General features: G+C 48.6%; 2 protein-coding genes across 2 annotated transcripts; one reads left to right on the top strand and one right to left on the bottom strand.

Annotated features, from left to right (window-relative positions):
• Window positions 1-145: 145 nt before the first annotated feature.
• si:dkey-38p12.3 (rho guanine nucleotide exchange factor 15) lies at window positions 146-9,416 on the bottom strand. The gene is made up of 16 exons (XM_037262445.1): window positions 9,203-9,416; window positions 6,446-6,892; window positions 4,673-5,446; window positions 4,557-4,602; window positions 4,437-4,489; window positions 4,001-4,203; window positions 3,755-3,915; window positions 3,543-3,695; window positions 3,349-3,478; window positions 2,908-2,982; window positions 2,750-2,842; window positions 2,495-2,658; window positions 2,259-2,423; window positions 2,112-2,182; window positions 1,933-2,037; window positions 146-478 (listed from the first exon to the last, which is right to left on the bottom strand). The coding sequence occupies exons 2-16, from the start codon at window positions 6,801-6,803 to the stop codon at window positions 318-320; spliced, it is 2,712 nt and encodes a 903-aa protein (XP_037118340.1). The 5' UTR covers window positions 6,804-6,892; window positions 9,203-9,416; the 3' UTR covers window positions 146-317.
• Window positions 9,417-10,100: 684 nt separating this feature from the next.
• On the top strand, window positions 10,101-19,296 carry hdlbpb (high density lipoprotein binding protein b). The gene is made up of 28 exons (XM_037262444.1): window positions 10,101-10,207; window positions 11,208-11,286; window positions 11,514-11,615; window positions 11,889-12,040; window positions 12,727-12,942; window positions 13,013-13,219; window positions 13,619-13,834; window positions 13,978-14,184; window positions 14,750-14,857; window positions 14,933-15,037; window positions 15,115-15,193; window positions 15,263-15,402; window positions 15,466-15,570; window positions 15,630-15,743; window positions 15,815-15,901; window positions 15,964-16,095; window positions 16,157-16,378; window positions 16,443-16,664; window positions 16,762-16,980; window positions 17,040-17,181; window positions 17,266-17,387; window positions 17,463-17,567; window positions 17,706-17,840; window positions 17,906-18,049; window positions 18,136-18,315; window positions 18,425-18,541; window positions 18,617-18,778; window positions 19,104-19,296. The coding sequence occupies exons 3-28, from the start codon at window positions 11,540-11,542 to the stop codon at window positions 19,194-19,196; spliced, it is 3,807 nt and encodes a 1,268-aa protein (XP_037118339.1). The 5' UTR covers window positions 10,101-10,207; window positions 11,208-11,286; window positions 11,514-11,539; the 3' UTR covers window positions 19,197-19,296.

The raw sequence follows: 19,296 nt of genomic DNA, 5'->3' as shown, positions 1-19,296 counted from the left end.
GAGACGACATGGCGACGCCTTCGAGTGGCGCGCGATGGATGGAAGCGAGTCGACCGGACGACGTGGAGCATTACGAGGAGTACCTGCTGCCAATCCCGGCGCCGCCGTTATCCACGCAAGAGGAACATGGCTGACACCAAGCAACTGTTGTCTTTGGATTTATGTACAGCTTGTTCTTGGTGTTTGACACTTTTACAATAAAAATATTCAGTATGCATTATTGGATTGGTTTCATTTTAGCTTTAAAAACAAAGTGTATAAATAATTGTCCATCACGAGTTACCTGCGTGGCAAAGGCGTCACCGCCGACGACCTCATTAAAGTTTCTTGATGGTGGTGACCTGGCTGGCGGCCTGGATGACTCGATAGCGCTCCTTCAGGTTGCGCCTCCTCACGTGCTCGTTGGTGATTTCGATGATGTTGCTGACGGGGAACCAGCCTTTCTGGCCGTCCGACAGGCGGATGCCCTCGTACCAACCTGCGGGAGCGGGAAGGCCGAGCAAGGGGAAAAGCGTTTTCGCGATTGCTCATGCGGGAAAAAGAAAATCAATAAACTGCTGGGGGGGGGGGGGGATCATTGCAATGAGGAACAAGGGTGCAAGGAGGGAGGCTCCATGTTAACCATGACAGCAGTGAAACCCGCCAAATCCATCTGAAATGTGCTCATTCCATTTTCAACCGGCCACCAAAATGATTAACGAAAGTCATTAATTATTATCTATGTTATTATAGCTCAGCTCAGTGGGCCTAGTGGTAGAGTGTCCGCCCTGAGACTGGAAGGTTGTGGGTTCAAACCCCCGGCCATTGCCTCCCTGCTTGGCACTCAGCATTAAGGGTTGGAATTGGGGGGGTTAGATCACCAAATGATTCCCGAGCGTGGCGGCGGCGGCGGCACGGCTGCTGCTGCTCACTGCTCGCCTCTCCCCCAGGGGATGGATCCAAATCACACGGGGATGGGTTCAATGCAGAGGACTAGTTTCACCACACCCAGATGTGTGTGTGTGATGACGATCATTGGGACTTTAACTTTACACATTATATATATTTTTCATTATCATTAAAATGATTAAAAACTACAACGACAGTCATTTGTTATTATTTATATATTATTATCCATCCATCTATTTTCAGTACCGTTTTGACCCCCACGGGGGTCGCGGGCGTGCTGGAGCCTATCCCAGCGGTCATCCTTTTTACATATTATAAATATATATATTTATATTCATTATTTATTATTAAAATGATTAAAAACAACAACGAAAGCCATTTATTATTAATTATATATTATTATTATTATTAGATTTTACATATATATATTTATTTACTATTTATGATTAAAAACGACAACAAAAGTCATTTATTATTATTTATATATTATTATTATATATTTACATCTATCCATCCATGGATGGATGGATATTTACGTATTACCGTAATTTTCGGACTATAAGTCGCACCGGAGTATAAGTCGCACCAGCCATAAAATGCCCAAAAAAGTGAAAAAAACCCATATATATGTATATAAATCGCTCCTGAGTATAAGTCGCCCCCCCACCCAAACTATGAAAAAAAACCGCGACTTATAGTCCGAAAATTACGGTATATACAATTATTATTATTAAAATGATTAAAAATGACAACGAAAGCCATTTATTATTATTTATATATTATAATATATTTATATATTATATTTATTGATATTGCTCTATCGGGCTCCCTCTTGTGAGATGTGGAAGAAATCACTGATTTCGCCGTTCAAACGGTGTGCTCACTGTACGACGAGCAGCAAACATTTTTTGGGCTCAAGTTGTCTTGAACTTTAAAGTTCAAAACATTTACTCTCCTATATGAGATATAAAACAAAATAGAACGCGCCACTTTCTCTTTTTTGGTTGCTAATTAAAAATGGAACGATGTAACAATTCTCCTCACCCTCGTTTGTTTTGCGTATGACGTTGACAATCTCAGTGGGTTCCAGGTTGAGCTCGTCGGCCTGCTGGGCCACGTACTGCTCCACGCACTGAACCTGAGGACAGTCTGACACACACGCACGCACACACTTGAAACACTTGACGTCAAAGCAATCATCACTAGCGTCCGGATTCGCTCACCCCAGGCGTCATAGACCACCTCGTCTTCGTCTTTGTTGGGGAAGGCGGCCATCCACCTGTGCATATCCGGCCTGTCCAAAAAGATTGTCCGGACGTTGTGGCGTCATTGTATTTTTTTGGGCCAAGGCGGACCTTCCTGCTACTCACTGGGAGGGCGCTTTAATGAGACGCTCCATGGAGCGCCCGTTATGGTTCTCCAGCAGAATGAGGGTGAAGCAGTTCTCGTACGGGCCGCCGCTCCTGTCCTCCTCCAGGGGCTGAGCCTGAACCAAGGAGCGGTGGGCGTAGTCCAGCACCACGAAGCGCTCGGCGCTGTCGCCACCAGGACGGACGGGTGAGGCAGGCGGACGAAAAGACGCGCTCGCGGCCCGGACCCGTCTCACCTCTTCTTGACGTTGCTGGTGGTAATGATGAGCAGGTCGTTGAAGAGAAAAACGTAGATGGGATTGAACTTGATTCTCATTTGGAAGACGGTTCCTCCTCTGGACATTTCCTGGAGTTCTCCCTTCTTCTCCAGGAAGCGGGTCTGGGAAATGATGGGGATGGCCTGCGAGAAAAAAACAAACAAGCGGCAAAATGGCAATCTCGTCATACTTGTCGTGCGTGGAAGGAGAGGCTGCTTTTTCTCGCTGGCTTGCCTTGAGCTTGTCGAACTCCAGCGATTTGGAGATGAGGATCAACTCCTCCATCTGTCTCATCTTGCCCACCTCCGTGTTACACTCGTCAATGATCTGCGCAAGCACCAGAGTTCAAATGACGTCAGGTGTCTTTTGCCAAAGCCCTGTCGTGATGTCACCTTGGACACGGAGGCCAAAGCCTTGGAAGCCATCTGCTCCTCTTTGGTGCCCTCTTTTGTTCTTTTCAGGATGTTCTGCAACAGCAAACAAGCACGTTTCCCTTTTTTTTTCACAATTTAGAAGAGACACCATTTTCACTTTTCATGGGACCACTGGCGGAGCTAAGATTTTTTTCCTGGGGGCGTCAAAGTTACAGCCAATTATTATGATTTTTTTATAAACACCCTAAATAGCTCCTAAAACGCTGATAAGCCTTCATCATTTGTTCCTTGTTGGGACTGTGGGGAAAAGAAATCCTGGAAAATACCAAAAGTACTTGGGTGGTCCATGCAAGGAGGGGGAGGCAGCACCCCTATCTCCACGGGCGTTTCCTTGAAGGCCATATCGCCCGACCCTAGTTTGTGATGGAATGTCGACGTGTCTCCAACTTTGCTGCTCACCTCGATGAGCATTTTGATGCGCGTTATCCTCTGGAACGGCAGCAGCAGGAAGGACATGAAGGGCAGCCGCTGGCACTGAGGCGACTCCTGGAGCCGATTGATGACGGCGGCAAAATGCGTGTTGTTCTTCCTGCGGGTTAGCGTGTGGTTAGCGTGCAACGCTCACGAGAAGCGACGGCAAAGCATTGGCGTACATGAGCGAGGTGTACGTCTTCTCCTGGTAGATCTGGTTGCGGACGTAGTCGATGTAGGCCGGGAAATTGTGCTGCGAGTGGTAGTGGATGATGTCGCAGATGTCCGAGAACACGATGTTCTCAAAGACGCGCTCCTCCAGGTCTCTCAGGAACCTAAAAAGCAAACTGCGCTTCAGGCACCAGTTTGGAGCGCGTGGAGACATTTGCCTCACCTCTCGCTGACCTCGCGGACCCTCAGGATGTTGGAAAAGAGGGGCTTCTTGTCTCTGATCACCAGCGTCCCTTCCAGCTCCCGATTCTCCAGGAAGTGTTCGGTTAGAACGTACAGCGAGCGAAGGTAGGAGGTTTCCGACGTCAGAACCTCAAACATACTCTGTGCGGAGCAACGTGCCATGAGGCTATTTTTTCTTTTTCCTCCCCCTGACCCGGATGGTCCAAAAGAACCGAGCTGCCCTCACCTCCTGATACTTGCACTGTTCTAGGGAGAGCTGCTCCAAGACGCCGCTGTCCCGCACCGCCGGCAGGTTCTGCCAGAGGGTGCAATCGTTCCGGCTCGGCAACTCGGCGGTGTAGTCGCCGCTGGCGCTGACGTGCCGGCAAACCGTCTGCCGGCGGATCTCTTTGGTGATGACGGTGGCCCGGTAGGTCTGGTACAGAGGTTCTGACGAGGTGACAAATCGGTAACGCTGATGCGGACCGTACCAAATGCGCTGATGGTTCTCCTACTAGAAGTATCTCTCTAGCTATCGAGCTATCTAGCTAGCTATCGAGCTAGCTATTGAGCTAGCTAGCTAGCTATTGAGCTAGCTGTCATCCATCCATCCATCCATCCATCCATCCATCCAATTCTTTTTTTCCCCCTCCCCTGGGTTGTTTTGCAAGTTTATGACTCACGGTTTTGCAGCCGGGACTTCCAGCTGTTGGAAAGCTCAGTCTCAGTCACGGACCTGCCAAGCAGATTACCCCAAGAAGGTCAAACACAGCAGTGATGACGGCGATGGGGCGCCAACTCACGGTTCTTCCGTTGAGTCCTCCTTCCATCCGTCCCCGTTCTCTCCCTCTGCGAGATGAAGCACATTCAGGTCAGCGTCGACAGCGTGGATTCAAGCAAGCGCTCGTTGGTGACAAACCGTTTCTTTGTCCGCCCGTGTTGCCGGCATCCCTGCAGACGTCGGCTTTCGGTAGGAGCAGCGGCGGTCTCGGAGGCAAATGGGGGCTGGCGGGGGGCCGAGGACCGGCTTGCGGCGTGCGCTCCTCCGCCGACAAGGAGCGAGTGTCTTGAGTCAGGGGTCTGCGGGGCGGGATGGCGGGTGGCGGCTCATCCGACATCACGGCGCCATTCCTCTGGAGCTCCGGAGGCTTGGACCTGCGAGCCGGCGTGGGCACCTTGACCTGAGGAACGTCCGCCGCCTCCTGACTGGCTTTCTTGTGACTGAGATCCACCGTGGGGATGAAGGTCTCGTAAAGATCGTTTTCTTCCTTGCTGACTGTCAGGAATGTATTCTGTCCGGGGGCAGCGGAGGAGACCTGAGGTCCGGGATCCGAGAGTCTCCGGGGAGCCTCGTCCATTATAAGCGGCAACTTTTCCTTTTGCGGCGCTTCCGTCGCATCGGCGACGAGGGGCGCCGCCTCCAACTCTTCTCCCTCCTCTTCTACCCCCGCCAGGCCCTCGCCCTTCTCACCGTCCGACGAGGCCCAGTCGGACGCCTCTTCCTCCAAGCTGTCGCCGTTGGCGCCGTCCTCGGCTTCCAGCGGCACCCACACCAGCTTCATGCCGGGCCGCTGGAGGTGGCACACGCAACAGCAGCTGGGATCGCAAGTCGGGCTGGCGACATCGTACGGAACGTGCTCCTCCTCCACCTTTCCAACAACGGAATGGGCGTCCACCTCTTTCCCGTCGGGGTCTGCGAGAAGAAGAAACTTTGGCTTAGGGTCACTCACAAGAACCCCGGCTGGCAGCCAGGCAGGCTTGGCGTTCAGCTCTGTAAACACAAAGCAGCACTGACACGGCCCCTTAAATATTCATCAGACAATGGATGGATTAATAAATGGAACCCGGTGAGAGTGGAAAATGGGCTCTGGCTTGTGTAGTGCTACTTAAAGCACTTCTCATTGACCGACCACCTTGGTATCTTGAGACTTAAGACTCAAGACTGAAAAGAAAAAAAATTTAAATTAACAAAAATATATTGAAATGAAAATGAGAAAAGATATAGAATACAAAACACAGGTAAAAGTAAAGACATACAAGGTTTTAAAAATAAATGTGGAAATAAAAAAATATGAATAAAATTAGTAAAAAAAAAACAGGTAAAATAAAGACAAAAAAAGATTTTGGAAATAATTGTGGAAATAAATACAAAATTAAATTCATGAATAAAATTGAGTATTAATTCATATTATATTTTTTTAATGTATTTGATCAATTCCACTTATTATGTATTTGTTCTTATTTTCAATTTCATTTCTTTCTGGTTTAGGCAGTTTTGGTTCTCTATCGTAAAATACTTCAGTGAAAAAAAATACTTGTAAAATGCACGCTGGGACCATTTCTGTCTGTCTGCGTTACATCTTCAATGCTCTGTGAACACGACAGGGAATCAAAACAGGGAAGTCCGATTGTTTCATCAGACAGGAACAGAGAAAAGCCTTTCCACTGAAATCACACAATACCACACAAAATGGCACCGCTTCCGTCAAATTGCAGTTTGGTGACGACGTTCGATGACTACATTGGACTTTTCCACCAACACGCCATGATACGCACATTGAATGTGAAACTCGTCATGTGACCAGCAGAACCTGTTTACAGTTCTTGGAACACATCTGCCGCCACGCCTGCTGCAGAATACGGGACACCACAGCAGAATTTTAATGATTGTAATTAGTCGATCGCAGAGTACCTGAGCGACCTCCTTCGGCGCAGACGCTGTCGCCGTCCTCCGATTCCGTGCTCTTCGCCCCCGGTAGGCGAGTTCTCTTCTTGGGTAGCGGAGGCGGCTGGACTACTGGGTTACTGGCGCCAGTACCGGTCTTGGGTTTGAACACCGGCTGCCTTTTCATCTGCCTTCGGGTGGCGTTGGCCAGCCCGACACGCTGTTTGGTGAACTTGTTCACCATGGTTTTGACGTTGCCGCCCGAGGGGCTGGCGGGCCGGTCGTCCTGCTCCGTCCCTCGCTCCATCGGTTTTGGGGGGAGGTTCGGCCTGGGTTTGCGCTCGGCTAACTGGACAGGTGGACTGTCTGTTTCCTGGGCAGCCATGGTCGGGTCGCCGGGTCGTCTTTGATAACGCGCTTCCGATCAGAGGCCGGGCTCCGAGGGAAAATGTCCGCCGGAACACGTCATCCACACTTGTTGAGGAGAGAGAGAGAGAGAGAGAGAGAGAGAGAGAGAGAGAGACAGAGAGAGAGAGAGAGAGAGAGAGAGAGAGAGAGAGAATCAGTCTCTGGAATGCAACAGAATGTTGTTGTTTTTTTCCTTCTCGCCTAATAGTCCTACTATGTATGGCCACAACAATTTGGCCATTACCATTTGTCTATATTTCATAACATTGATTATGATTGTGAGTAAATGCCCAGAAGTGAGTTTCCCAACTTTTTTCGTAAAGTGCTAATGGGCATATTTCAAGTCCATTTGTGCTAGCATGCTATGAATGAGCCTTGACTGGAGGTGGTTTGTTTGTGTGAGATAATTAAGCTACTGAACACGGTCATTAGTTATGCAATCATAAATTCTGTTATGCCCCGCGAGACCACCAGGGGGCAGTGACTGTCAACGCCTTATAATATTTACGGTATAGGCTATACCAGAGACTAGTGATAATTGTAAAATTATAAATCGTTTAAAAAGATGAATGGGAGTAAAAATTGCAAGCAGTATCTCTATTTTTAAAAAGTGAAGACAATTTGTAGTTTTAGTAATGACGCATGTCGACGCTAAATTTGTCTTCGCGGGCCACATGAAATGATGTGGCGGGCCGTATCTGGCCCCCGGCCGGGCCTTAAGTTTGACACGGAGGTATTCTTGACTCGACTTCTGTATACAGCAATGATTTCTCTCGTAAGATTTTTTGATTTTCCGAGACACATTCGATAATCACCCATTCATAGTACCGTAATTTTCGGACTATAAGTCGCGGTTTTTTTCATAGTTTGGGTGGGGGGGCGACTTATACTCAGGAGCGACTTATATACATATATATGTTTTTTTTTCACTTTTTTGGGCATTTTATGGCTGGTGCGACTTATACTCCGGTGCGACTTATAGTCCGAAAATTACGGTACTATAATCGAGCTATTAGCAAATACATTCAAGTATGTTCAAAATGTCTACTCTGCAATGACAGTTCCACTCATCCATAATAATCCGTCCTGATCGTTTGTAAACAAGCAAACGCGCCACTGGGCCTGGAGCGGAAAATGAACTTTGCGTAAGGCGTCCACTCCTTCTGCTCACAGTGCCTTGCGGGCCCACTTTTTAAGTCGGAACACTTTGGACGGCTAAATGTGGCGAGTCCGTTAGAACTGACAACCAAACATCAACACGCAATAAAAAAATGATTACTGCCAACTGTCAATTAGTCAGTAAATCAAATTTGGAGTCAATTTCACATTTTCTACAGCATGCAAGTGGCTGCACGACGATCCAGACAGTGTACCCGGGCCGGCTGTGCCGGCGCAACACCAGTTTGTTAGAACGTAAACCAGCTCGTCGGACCAGTTTGGAGATTGGCTTCGCGTGTGCCATTGAGTCAGTCAACTTGTTTTAGCAGAAAGGTTTCAGGTTTCTTACTGGAAAGATGGGGGGGGTTCTTGGAGGGGAAATCCAAAGTAGTATCGATAAGTAAACATTTTATTGTCTCATTTACGAGTTTTTTTCATTTTGGGGAAACACCACCTGTCATTCACCATTACGCACGCAAATTCGGACAAAAATGTAATAAAGAAATCTCACAAATACCTGAAAATGTGATACTGTTAAAACTGCTAGGACAACAACAACACAAATTAGGGGACATCTCTAACAGCGTATTTTTTTCCCCTGTGTGTATTAAAATGTATTCCTGAGCTCTTCTCCTTTGTCTGACTTTGACCTGATTTGATTTCTACGTCAAGTGGACGCTTACCAAAAGAGTCAGGCCGGGTCACTAGGTCACTCATTCATTCCTGTAAATGCAACTCCGACCTATGGCTTAAATCAATCTAGCTTGTGCACACTCCTTAAGTGCCTAAAAGGGGCTTCCATTATCACAATGATGCAGTGTGGACGCTGTATGGGTGTGGGTACCATCTGTTGGGTCAGTGTGCGGAAAATATGGGGGGGGGGGGGGGGGGGGGCAGCACACAAAAGAAGTGGGTGAAAAAATCCCCCATTCATGTGCCAATGAAATGTTACATGGCATTCTGTGGTTACTTATTACTTGGTGCTTAACCCCCCCTTTTTATGAGACGACAAACATGGCAGGTTGCCCAGCCGGAAGTGCTTCTTTTTAAAAACAATTGACACATCGGGCATCTTTACTTCACTGGCAAGTTGGCAACTCAAATAAGCCAGCCCTCGAGAGAACAGGTGATTTCGTCTTGGAAACGCTCCAGCATTGTTGTCAATTCTAAATAAAAACGTCTCATAGAAAAAAATGATATAAGGCATAGAAAACTCACCAGGATAGTTCGGACGCGAGTAAACATTACTTGTCAATCACTCGGCTGCTGTGTCGGCGCTCCAACATGATCTTGGAAGGTAAAAGCAGAAATGATCATTATCGTTACAAAAACCAACAAAGAAAAGGTAAAGGCTACTCTCCGGTCCCCGACGGCATCTGTACTTTGCTCTTTGTTGTAAGAGGCACAAGGAGTGAGTGGAGCCGACTGAAGGGAGGACGACACCCCCTCCCCTCCAAGGAGGTACATATCGTCATGCTAGCTTCGATAAGAAATAGTGAATCCTGTCGTGAATTGCAAAATAAAAGTGACCGGTTGAACATTAGTCAAGTGAGTTTTATTGTGAAGGCTACACCGCAACACTAGTCGTATCTTTTTGATAAAAACCGCGCTTTGTTGGAAGAGGCGTATAGAGGGCGGAGCGTAGCGAGCAGAGCGCGCATCCACCTGGGAGCGAGTCGGAACCAGCATGCGTTCCACGACCAAATGTGGGCTTCGCACGCCACTGCTCGATGGTACTCAGAAACTAAGTGAAACTTGCTCTTTCAGCTTTCTTATTAATTTTGTATTTATTCTTCTTCCAAATGTGAGAAAAAGACAAAAGAAGTCCTGCCTTACCTTTGTTTACGTTGGGTTCGGACTGCCACCTAGTGTCTAAAACGGGAAATACGGGTAACACAATTGACTTTGGATGCACTGTCATCACCATATTTTGGGTCAACGGTAACTTTGAGGCAAACCACAAAATCCTTTAAAAACATTAGTCTGCGAGGCCTTTGTATCCTTCATAAATCAGGGTATTAAAATCACCGGGCTCTATTTTATTTGGATGCTCCGCTGGCGTAAACATACTGCGGCAATTGGCCGGACCATCTTTGAACCGCAGCGCATCTCGGCGTATCACTCCGCTTCGTCCGAGGAAATGCTCGTCGACCAATCACAGTTGTGTTTACACCATCACCTGTCAAACGCTCAACATCCTCTGCTACGGTTTCTCTCTGTAAGGTAGGATACTTTTGCACCTTATTTATTATTTGCATTATTGTCAAGATGGACAACGCCTGCGCCGCCCGCCCGCCGGCCGGCTGGCCCCCACAAAGACACGCAGCCAAGCTTAGGAAGGTTAGCGCCCGCGGAGCGGAGCGAGCGACTCGGTTGCTGCCTTGTTTTCTTCGTGTTATTGTTCTTGTTTGGAGGCGATGATAAGAAATCGTTTGCGCTTCATCGTCGACGTGCGTCATTAAACCGACATTGAACATGAAGTCGAATAAAACGTTCGATTCAAGCGGCAAGGCAGGAGCGTGGACGGGAAAGCCTGAGTTAAGAACGCAGTCGACCGGCAAGAGATTGGATGAAATTATAATAAAAACATAAAAAAATCACGTGGGACCACTTAAGGAACCCTGCCACTGTTGACCCCCCCCCCCCCCCACTACCTCCCCCCTGTTTCTTTCTTGATTAAACATGGCGACATTAAAGCCCCGTTTATGAAATGGGAATATTCAAAGTCAAATATTGCCCAATAATAACAGGTCTCAAACGCGAGGCCCGGGGGCCAGATCCGGCACACCACTTTCGAGTGTTATAAATTGTCATCAGTCGTAATAATGTTGAAAAACGATATTTCTTTTAACCAAAACCTTTTCTTGACCTAAACAGTTTTAACAAAATATTTTCCTCACTGGATTTCAAAACATCAATTTGTAGTATGAATGTAATAACGGGGTTTTATATATAGGTTGTATAGTTATAAGGTTTTACAGCCAAAGCAGCCTTGAAGTTCCAAGTGAAGTTCTTCTAGATTGATTGTCAGTTTTACCCATGTTTTATGTAACACTAAAATCTTTAGCTACAGGAAAAACCACTGACATATCCAAAACTATCCCCAAAATCACAGGATTGAATAGTATTCATCTCCATGTATAAAAATGAAAGGGCTTTGTGAAGATTAGCAATGTTTTTTGTGAATTTAAGCTTTTATACTGCACCTGTTTCATGTTTTCAGGAGCTTAAAACGAGACTGGCACTGAAGCGCCGCCGGTAGCCGCAACCTGGACGGACTTGCTGGCAATTGACCTGTGCAGGTGAAACTCTGCACCTGTGTTGTCACAATACCAAAAAACAACAACAACATAAGCATCAGTAGAGTGTCACCATCTTGATAAACTAAATTGACACAGAAGCTCACCTATGCAACATTTGGAAATTAGCGATGTGTTTTGTTAACCGGCGAATCATTCTTTACCTTTTTGTCCGACTACTTGGAATGTCAGTGACAAACTTGAACTTTGATTGTGCTCATTTGTTGCAGTGGAATAGCGGAAGAAGTCTTGAACCATGAGCTCAGTGGCACTGTTGACCCCCGAGAGCTTTGCAGAGCACCGCAGCGGCCTGAGGGAGCGGGAGATCACAGGTAAGATTTTGGAGGGCGGGGCAAAAGCCCACCTGTCCATTTTTTAATCGCACTTGTGTGGAGGCTATCTGGAGTTTGTCTTTCCATATCCCGCCTCCCTCTTCTAAAGCCACCTGCTTACCCTAATGATAAATAAAAAAAAAAATCAAATATAAAATAATTTCAAGTAAAATAAAAAATATATATCAAAATAAATTTTTGAAAATTTCCAGGTAAATATGTTGGAGTAGCTAGTGTTTATTTTTGTTTTTCTTCCTCACCTCTGCGGTGCAGGCTGCGTCCCGGAGGATGAGGCATACATCCCCACCTACCTGGAGGCCTTCCCTCCGCTGCCGGAGAAGGGCGCGCCAGGGGAGAAGGCGGGGGAGGCGGCTCCTGCGTGGGGGAGCAAGATCAGACCCATCAAAGCTTCCGTCATTACTCAGGTAGCTTTGCCAACAAGGACGCTGGGCGCTCATGACGACTTTATCCCTCGACATGACACAATCTGGCATTTTCGAGATTGCTTTTGCGTCTATTAGAGGATCGCTTCTTGTCCAGAGCATCAAATAGTTTGGGGGGTTTTTCAAATATTTGAAAGTCTTGAAGTGTGTGATTTCACACCACAAGATTTGATGGGTAACGAAGAATAATGTAAACTAACCCAACCCCCAAAAAAAGGCCCGCGAGTATTGCTTTATTCCCTGTCCGTCTTTGAACTGTTTTGTCTTTTGACATGGTTTTGTTTTAAGGCGCGCAGTATCCATTCTAGTTTGGTCAGCCTGTCTATGGTGCTTTGCATTGTGGGTTAGCATCAAGATGGCAGACTTTTGGTAAGGCAGAGCTATCTGGTTTGGTTACATACACGTTTTGATTTAGGAATTCAAACAATTTCAAAACAGCTGCCAAAAGTGGCCAGGCTAAAAAAAAAAAAAAGAATCTGCAATTGGATGCGAGCAGTATCATATTAGAGCTAAAATTGGAAATGATCAAATTGGAATAAAAAAAAAAAAAGAAAAACCCACACCCTTGCAAAGCAACATTTGCATCAAGGCAGATAAAATACTTAAAAAAAGCAAATGGAGCAAATATCTCCTCAAAAGAAGTAAGAATGGGACCTGCTGCATCGCAGGTTTTCCACGTGCCCGTGGAGGAACGGCGCTACAAGGACAACAGCCAATTTGGGGAGGGTGAAGAAGCGAAAGTGTGCTTGGACATCATGCAGCGGACCGAAGCTCACATTGAGCTGTCGCTAGCTAAGGACCAGGGCTTGTCCATCATGGTCACGGGCAAACTGGACTCTGTCATGAAGGCCCGCAAGGAGATTGTGGCAAGACTACAGACTCAGGTCAGAAAATGGAAAATTTCTATTTCAATCAGTAAGGCGCCAGTTCATCTCCTTCCCCCGAAATGGCCAGGCTTGGGCCGCGCTGGTCATCCCCAAAGAGCACCATCGCTTTGTCATCGGCAAGAACGGCGAAAAGCTGCAAGAACTCGAGCTGAAGACGGCGACCAAGATCGTTATTCCGCGCCCGGACGACACCAGTACCAACATCCGTATCACCGGTACCAAGGAGGGCATTGAAAAGGCGCGCCATGAGATATTGCTGATCTCTGCCGAGCAGGTTGGATATGCCGACAGATTAGAAATACTTGATGTTAGACTCATTCAGAATGTTTGTATAAAAAAAATAAGACACCAGGATACGTCCAGGTAGCAGAACGCAACTGTTGATCCAGTTGCATTTATGTGCATCATTTTTGTAGCAGATGATCAAATACTCAGCGTCATATATCTGGAGCATCTCATCATCATCCAAACTGGATTTATAGAATTTAACTTTAATGTCAAGCCGTTTGTAAAAAGAGAAAATAAGAAGGGCCCTAAGGCGCTGCCCTGAGGTACCCCTACACTGCAAACCTCCACAAATTCCCATTAATAAAAAAAAAAAAAACTCTAAAGCATGTAAAAAAAATTCTATCAACCATGATGTACTTTCCTCATCTTCTTTTTGGCCCATCAGGACAAGCGTGCTGTAGAGCGTCTCCCCCTGGAGAAGGCCTTCCACCCCTTCATCGCGGGCCCGCACAGCCGGCTGGCGCAGGAGCTAAGTCAGGAAACTGGCGCTCGCATCAGCGTCCCCCCGCCCAGCCTGACCAAGGACGAGATCGTCATCACTGGCGAGAAGGAGGCGGTCGCCCTGGCGCTGAGCCGCATTCGCGCCATCTACGATGACATGGTGCGGACACATGCGAAACAAAAAAAAAAGATGAGAAGGAATTGCAAAGTTTCCTAAACTAGTTATAGTAGAAGTAATAATAGTGTTTTTTTGGGGGGGGGGGGGGGGGCAGAATAACCTAATAGAGTTTTGTTGCCTGACAGAAGAGGAAGACCACCACCATCTCGGTGGAGGTAAAGAAGTCTCAGCACAAGTACATCATCGGGCCCAAGGGCAACACCTTGCAGGAGATCCTGGAGGCCACGGGAGTCTCGGTGGAAATGCCCCCTCTGGACTCCAGCTCGGAGACCATCGTCCTGCGGGGGGAGCCTGACAAGCTGGGACCGGCGCTCACGCAAGTCTACTCCAAGGTGAGAACAAAAGGAAATGAAATATCAAATGTCAGCCATTATGGTTTTAGCGCAATACCGTATTTTCCGGACTATAAGTCGCTCCGGAGTAGAAGTCGCACAAGCCACGAAATGCATAATAAAGAAATAGACTTAAATCGCACCGTTAGCATTGCTAACGTTACATAAACACAAACACGGAACTAAAAACGTGCCTGACGTAACATATTAAGAGTTATTCAAATTACTATAGAAAAAACGAACATGCTAACAAGTTTATCGAACCATCCAAATCCATTAAATCCGACGAAATCTTCATCCTCTGTGTCACTTATAAACAACTCGGCCAACCCCGGAAGTAGTGGCTTACGTCAGTTGCAGTTCCAATTATTCCACAGGCTTAAAGCGCCCTCATGTGGTTCAGTGTGAAAATAACATGTGAAATGATATAAGGTGTTAATAATTTAACACACAAGTCACTCCTGAGTACAAGTTGCACCAAACGATGAAAAAAACTGGGACTTATAGTCCAGGAAATACGGTACACTGCAATATTTTGGCTACTACATTTTTTCCCGCTGGGCAGGCGAAGAGCATGACGGTGGTGGATGTGACGGCGCCGGCCTGGCTGCATCGCTTCATTATAGGCAAGAAAGGACAAAACATCGGGCGGATAACACAGCAGCTGCCTCGGGTACAGGACAATAAAAAAATAAATAAAAATTGAAGGTGGAGGAAAATTAGGACCAGTTCTTGTGTGTGTATGTAGGTTCACATCGAGTTCACCGACGGCGAGGAGCAAATCAGCCTGGAGGGGCCGACGGAGGAGGTGGAGCAGGCTCAGGTCCAGTTAAAAGAAATCATTACTGATCTGGTGGGTGGTTGGCTGGCTGGCTGAGGAACGCCCACCGTGAAAGTCTCTGATCAGGGCTTTCTTTGACTTGTTCGCAGCTTGTGCGGATGGATTACACCGAGGTCTTCATCAACCAGCGTTTCCACAGACATCTCATCGGCAAGAACGGCGCCAATAGTCAGTGTTGGAGAAAAGAAAAAACCAGAAAAGCGTAGATGCTTTCTTCACCTCCCGCTTCCGTTCCAGTCAACCGAATTAAGGAGCAGTACAAGGTGTCGGTGAGAATCCCGCAGGACTCAGACGGAAGCAGCCTGATTCGGATCGAGGGAGACCCCAAGGGCGTCCAGCTGGCTCGCCGGGAACTCATCGAGATGGTCCAAAGAATGGTGAGGTTAACTTGACTGCGGCGGACGGTGAGGAAGACAGCTTGAAAAAAAAGCGTTCTCCAGGAGAACGAGCGGACCAAAGATCTGGTGGTGGAGCACAAGTTCCATCGAACCATCATCGGCCAGAAGGGAGAGAAGATAAAAGAAGTCCGAGACAAGTTCCCCGAGGTGAGGAGGTGGTCTCTTTGCGCTGCAGAAGCAAGTCTCATCCAGTCCACCTCATCCAGGTCATCATCAACTTCCCCGACCCGGCGCAGAAGAGTAACCTTGTTCAGATGAGAGGTCCCAAGAGCGAGTTGGAGAAGTGCGCCAAGTTCCTCCAGAAAATGATCGCCGATCTGGTACGAGTGCCAAAACACACCGGCCTGTAAAAAATGTCCCCCGACTGGCACTTTGCCAATCTCGCCTGCAGATGGAGAACAGCTTCTCGCTCTCGGTTCCCATCTTCAAGCAGTTTCACAAAAACATCATCGGCAAAGGTGGCGCCAACATCAAAAAGGTAACGCGCCAAAGAAACTTTGGCGAGCGGTTCAGTTCTCATAACGCTCTCATCGGCGGCAGATCCGCGAGGAGACCAACACCAAGATCGACCTGCCCACCGAGAACAGCAACTCGGAGACCATCGTCATCACGGGAAAGAAGGCCAACTGTGAGGCGGCTCGAGAACGAATCCTCGCCATCCAGAGAGAAATGGTCAGTCTCGGCTAAAAAGGCGTCCGGAAAGCCAGAAGGTCTCACCGCCACCTTTCTCCAGGCCAACATTAAAGAGACGGAGGTCATCATCCCGGCCAAGCTCCACAACTCGCTCATCGGCGCCAAGGGCTGCCTGGTTCGCGCCATCATGGAGGAATGCGGCGGCGCCGTCCATATCCACTTTCCCTCCGAAGGCTCCGCCTCCGACCGGGTCACCATCAGGGGGCCGGCCGGCGAGGTGGAGAAAGCCCGGCGGCAACTACTGCACCTGGCCGAGGAGAAGGTAGAGCCCGAAGACCAATGTTGGCCATCAAAATCTCCACCCACGTCTGCTCTCTTCCATTCAGCAAGTCAGCAACTTCACAGCCGAGCTGCAGGCCAAGCCTGAGCACCACAAGTTCCTGATGGGCCGCGGCGGCGCCAATGTTCGGCGCGTTCGCGACAGGACGGGCGTCCGCATCATCTTCCCGTCGGCTGACGACGGCCAGCAGGAGCTGATCACCATCGTGGGCAAAGAGGAAGCCGTTCAGCAGGCGCGCGAGGAACTGGAAAACCTGCTCAAAAACCTGGTGAAACTTGAAAGCTCACGCGCCACATCACTACATTTAGAGTACACGGTCGCTGGTTCCAATTTTTTTTTTTCTACTGGTCGCTTCTCCTCTCCAGGACGACGTGTCGGAGGACAGCATGGATGTGGACGTTCGCCACCACCGACATTTTGTGTGCCGAAGAGGCCAGGTGCTACGCCAGTTGGCCGAGGAATACGGCGGCGTGGTCGTGAGCTTCCCCCGCACGGGGGCCAACAGCCGGCGGGTTTCCCTCATAGGAGCCAAGGACTGCGTGGAAGCCGCCAAGAAACGAATACGGGAGATCATCCAGGACCTGGTAAGCGAGCGCTGACCTCGTCGGTTGGGTTGTTGTCGATACGTGCTCTGGTCGAGCAGGAGTCGCGGGTGAGCGTGGAGGTGGCGGTCCCTCAGCGCTACCACCGCGCCATCATGGGCCCCAAAGGCAGCCGGATCCAGAACATCTCCCGCGAGCACGAGGTCCACATCAAGTTCCCCGAGAGAGACGACGCCTCCGCAGGTTCCCCCCGAGCGGCGGCTTCGCGTCCGTCCGGAGCTTAGCAAACGTTTTGCCGTGTGACCTTTTCAATCGTCGTCCGTCAAGGTCAAGAGGTTTTGGAGAACGGACACGTGTGTCCAGAGGCGGAGCTTGTCCCCCGCAAGTGTGACGTGGTCACCATATCGGGGCGGGAGGAGAAGTGCGAGATGGCCAAGGCTGCCCTGCTGGTAGATCCTCGCCGTCGATTTGGATCGAAGAAGCACCGCTTGCTTGTTTTTTCCTCCTCCGTTGTCCTTTTTCAGGCCTTGGTGCCCATCACGGAGGACGTGGAAGTTTGCAATGAGCTTCATCGCTACATCATCGGGCAGAAAGGCAACGGAATCCGAAAAATGATGGAGGAATACGAGGTTAATATTGATCTTGCCTTGTATACCAAAGCCAACTTGAATAAAAAATGAAAGATTAAAAATTAAAAATGTCAAAAACGACAATCTGAGGGGACAAAGTGGTTTCCAATGCTCCTTAATGTCTGTGCACCAATGCAGGTGAACATGTGGGTGCCGCAGCCGGAGATGCAGCGGGACGTGATCAAAGTGACGGGCCTGATGGCTAACGTGCAGCGAGCCAAGCAGGGCTTGCTGGGCCGCGTCAAAGAGCTCCGGGCAGAGCAGGAGGACCGGGTGAGCAATCCCTGGCCAAAATCCCAATCTTCTCGAAGCTATTTTCATTTCTCCCTTTGCACTAGTTACTGCGGAGCTTCAAGGTGACCATATCGGTGGAGCCCAAGTTTCATCCCAAGATCATCGGCCGGAAAGGGGCGGTCATTTCTCAAATCCGAAAGGACCACAACGTCGTCATCCAGTTCCCCGAAAAAGGAGATGAACAGCAGGTGCACGGCGGCCGGCGTACTCCTGTGCGCTTGCTGGTAGAAGGGAGGGTGCGTAAATTTCCGTTTTGTTTTTGTGTTGCCCTCAGGACCTGATCGTGGTTTCGGGGTATGAGGGGAACGTGGAGGAGGCGTGTCAGGCCATCCAGCAGTTGGTGGCCGACTTGCAGAAGATGGTGAACCGAGACGTGCGCCTGGACCGCCGGACGCACGCCCGCATTATCGGCGCCCGCGGCAAAGCCGTCCGCAAGCTCATGGAGGAGTTCAAGGTTTGGACGGCGTTCAATAAACGACCCGAAACTTTCAAGGGAGCAAAGTCAAAAAATCCAGCAGTCAATCGAGGGATTCTTCTTCCTACCTCTTGTGTACATTTTTCAGGTTGACATCCGGTTTCCTCCTCCCGGTTCGGACGAACCTGACAAAGTGACGGTCACGGGCCTTCCTGAGACGGTGGACAACGCCATTGAGCATCTGATCAACCTGGAGGAAGAATACGTGAGAGACGCTCACCTCTGTTGACAGTACAGGACACAAAAATGCTTGACGTTTTCGCCCCTGGGACTATTTTAGATGCTCAGCGTGACTGAAACTGAGACGTTGGCGGCGTACATGAAGCCTCCGTCGCGCTACGGGGGAGGCGGGACCGGCGCGGGGGGGCCGGACGACGGCAGCAAGACTCCGACCAAAGGCTTTGTTGTGCGCGACGCACCCTGGAACGCCGGAGGGAACACGGTGAGACCTAAAATGGCGCCCTCTACTGGCAAGAATCACTCAATTAAATGTTCAAACTATACATATGATGGCTTAAGCTTTTTTTTTTTTTTTTTTAAAAGTTTTACTCTATTTCACTACAATTTTTAAGTGCAGTTCAATTTTATGTAACTTCCAAGTTCATTTGACGTCTTTTTTTTTATGCTCCAGCTAACAACCCAGGCTAAAGTTAGCTCCTCCCACACATTCAAAGATCATAAATAGTTAAGCTATTTCACTCCAACATAGAGACCACAAATCATTTAAGTGTCACCTACAGTCCTTTTAAATACTTTTTGCTTTCCAGGCCCCAGACATGAGCAGCGCGGAGGACTTCCCCACATTTGGGACAAGCGTTGCCCCCAAGCAGACGTCCGCCTGGGGCCCCAAGAAATTCTGAGATAAAACAGACATCAAATCCAGATGCTGCTCAGTGCTCACCTTCCTTCCCTTCTTGATTTTCTCCCCTAATCAGCCAGTGTGCATTCAGAGGAGATGAG

The sequence above is a fragment of the Syngnathus acus genome, chromosome 10, assembly GCF_901709675.1.
Source record: "Syngnathus acus chromosome 10, fSynAcu1.2, whole genome shotgun sequence".
Classification (NCBI taxonomy): domain Eukaryota; kingdom Metazoa; phylum Chordata; class Actinopteri; order Syngnathiformes; family Syngnathidae; genus Syngnathus; species Syngnathus acus.
Note: the sequence above shows the minus strand (reverse complement) of the source record. Positions and strands in the feature narration are given on the sequence as shown.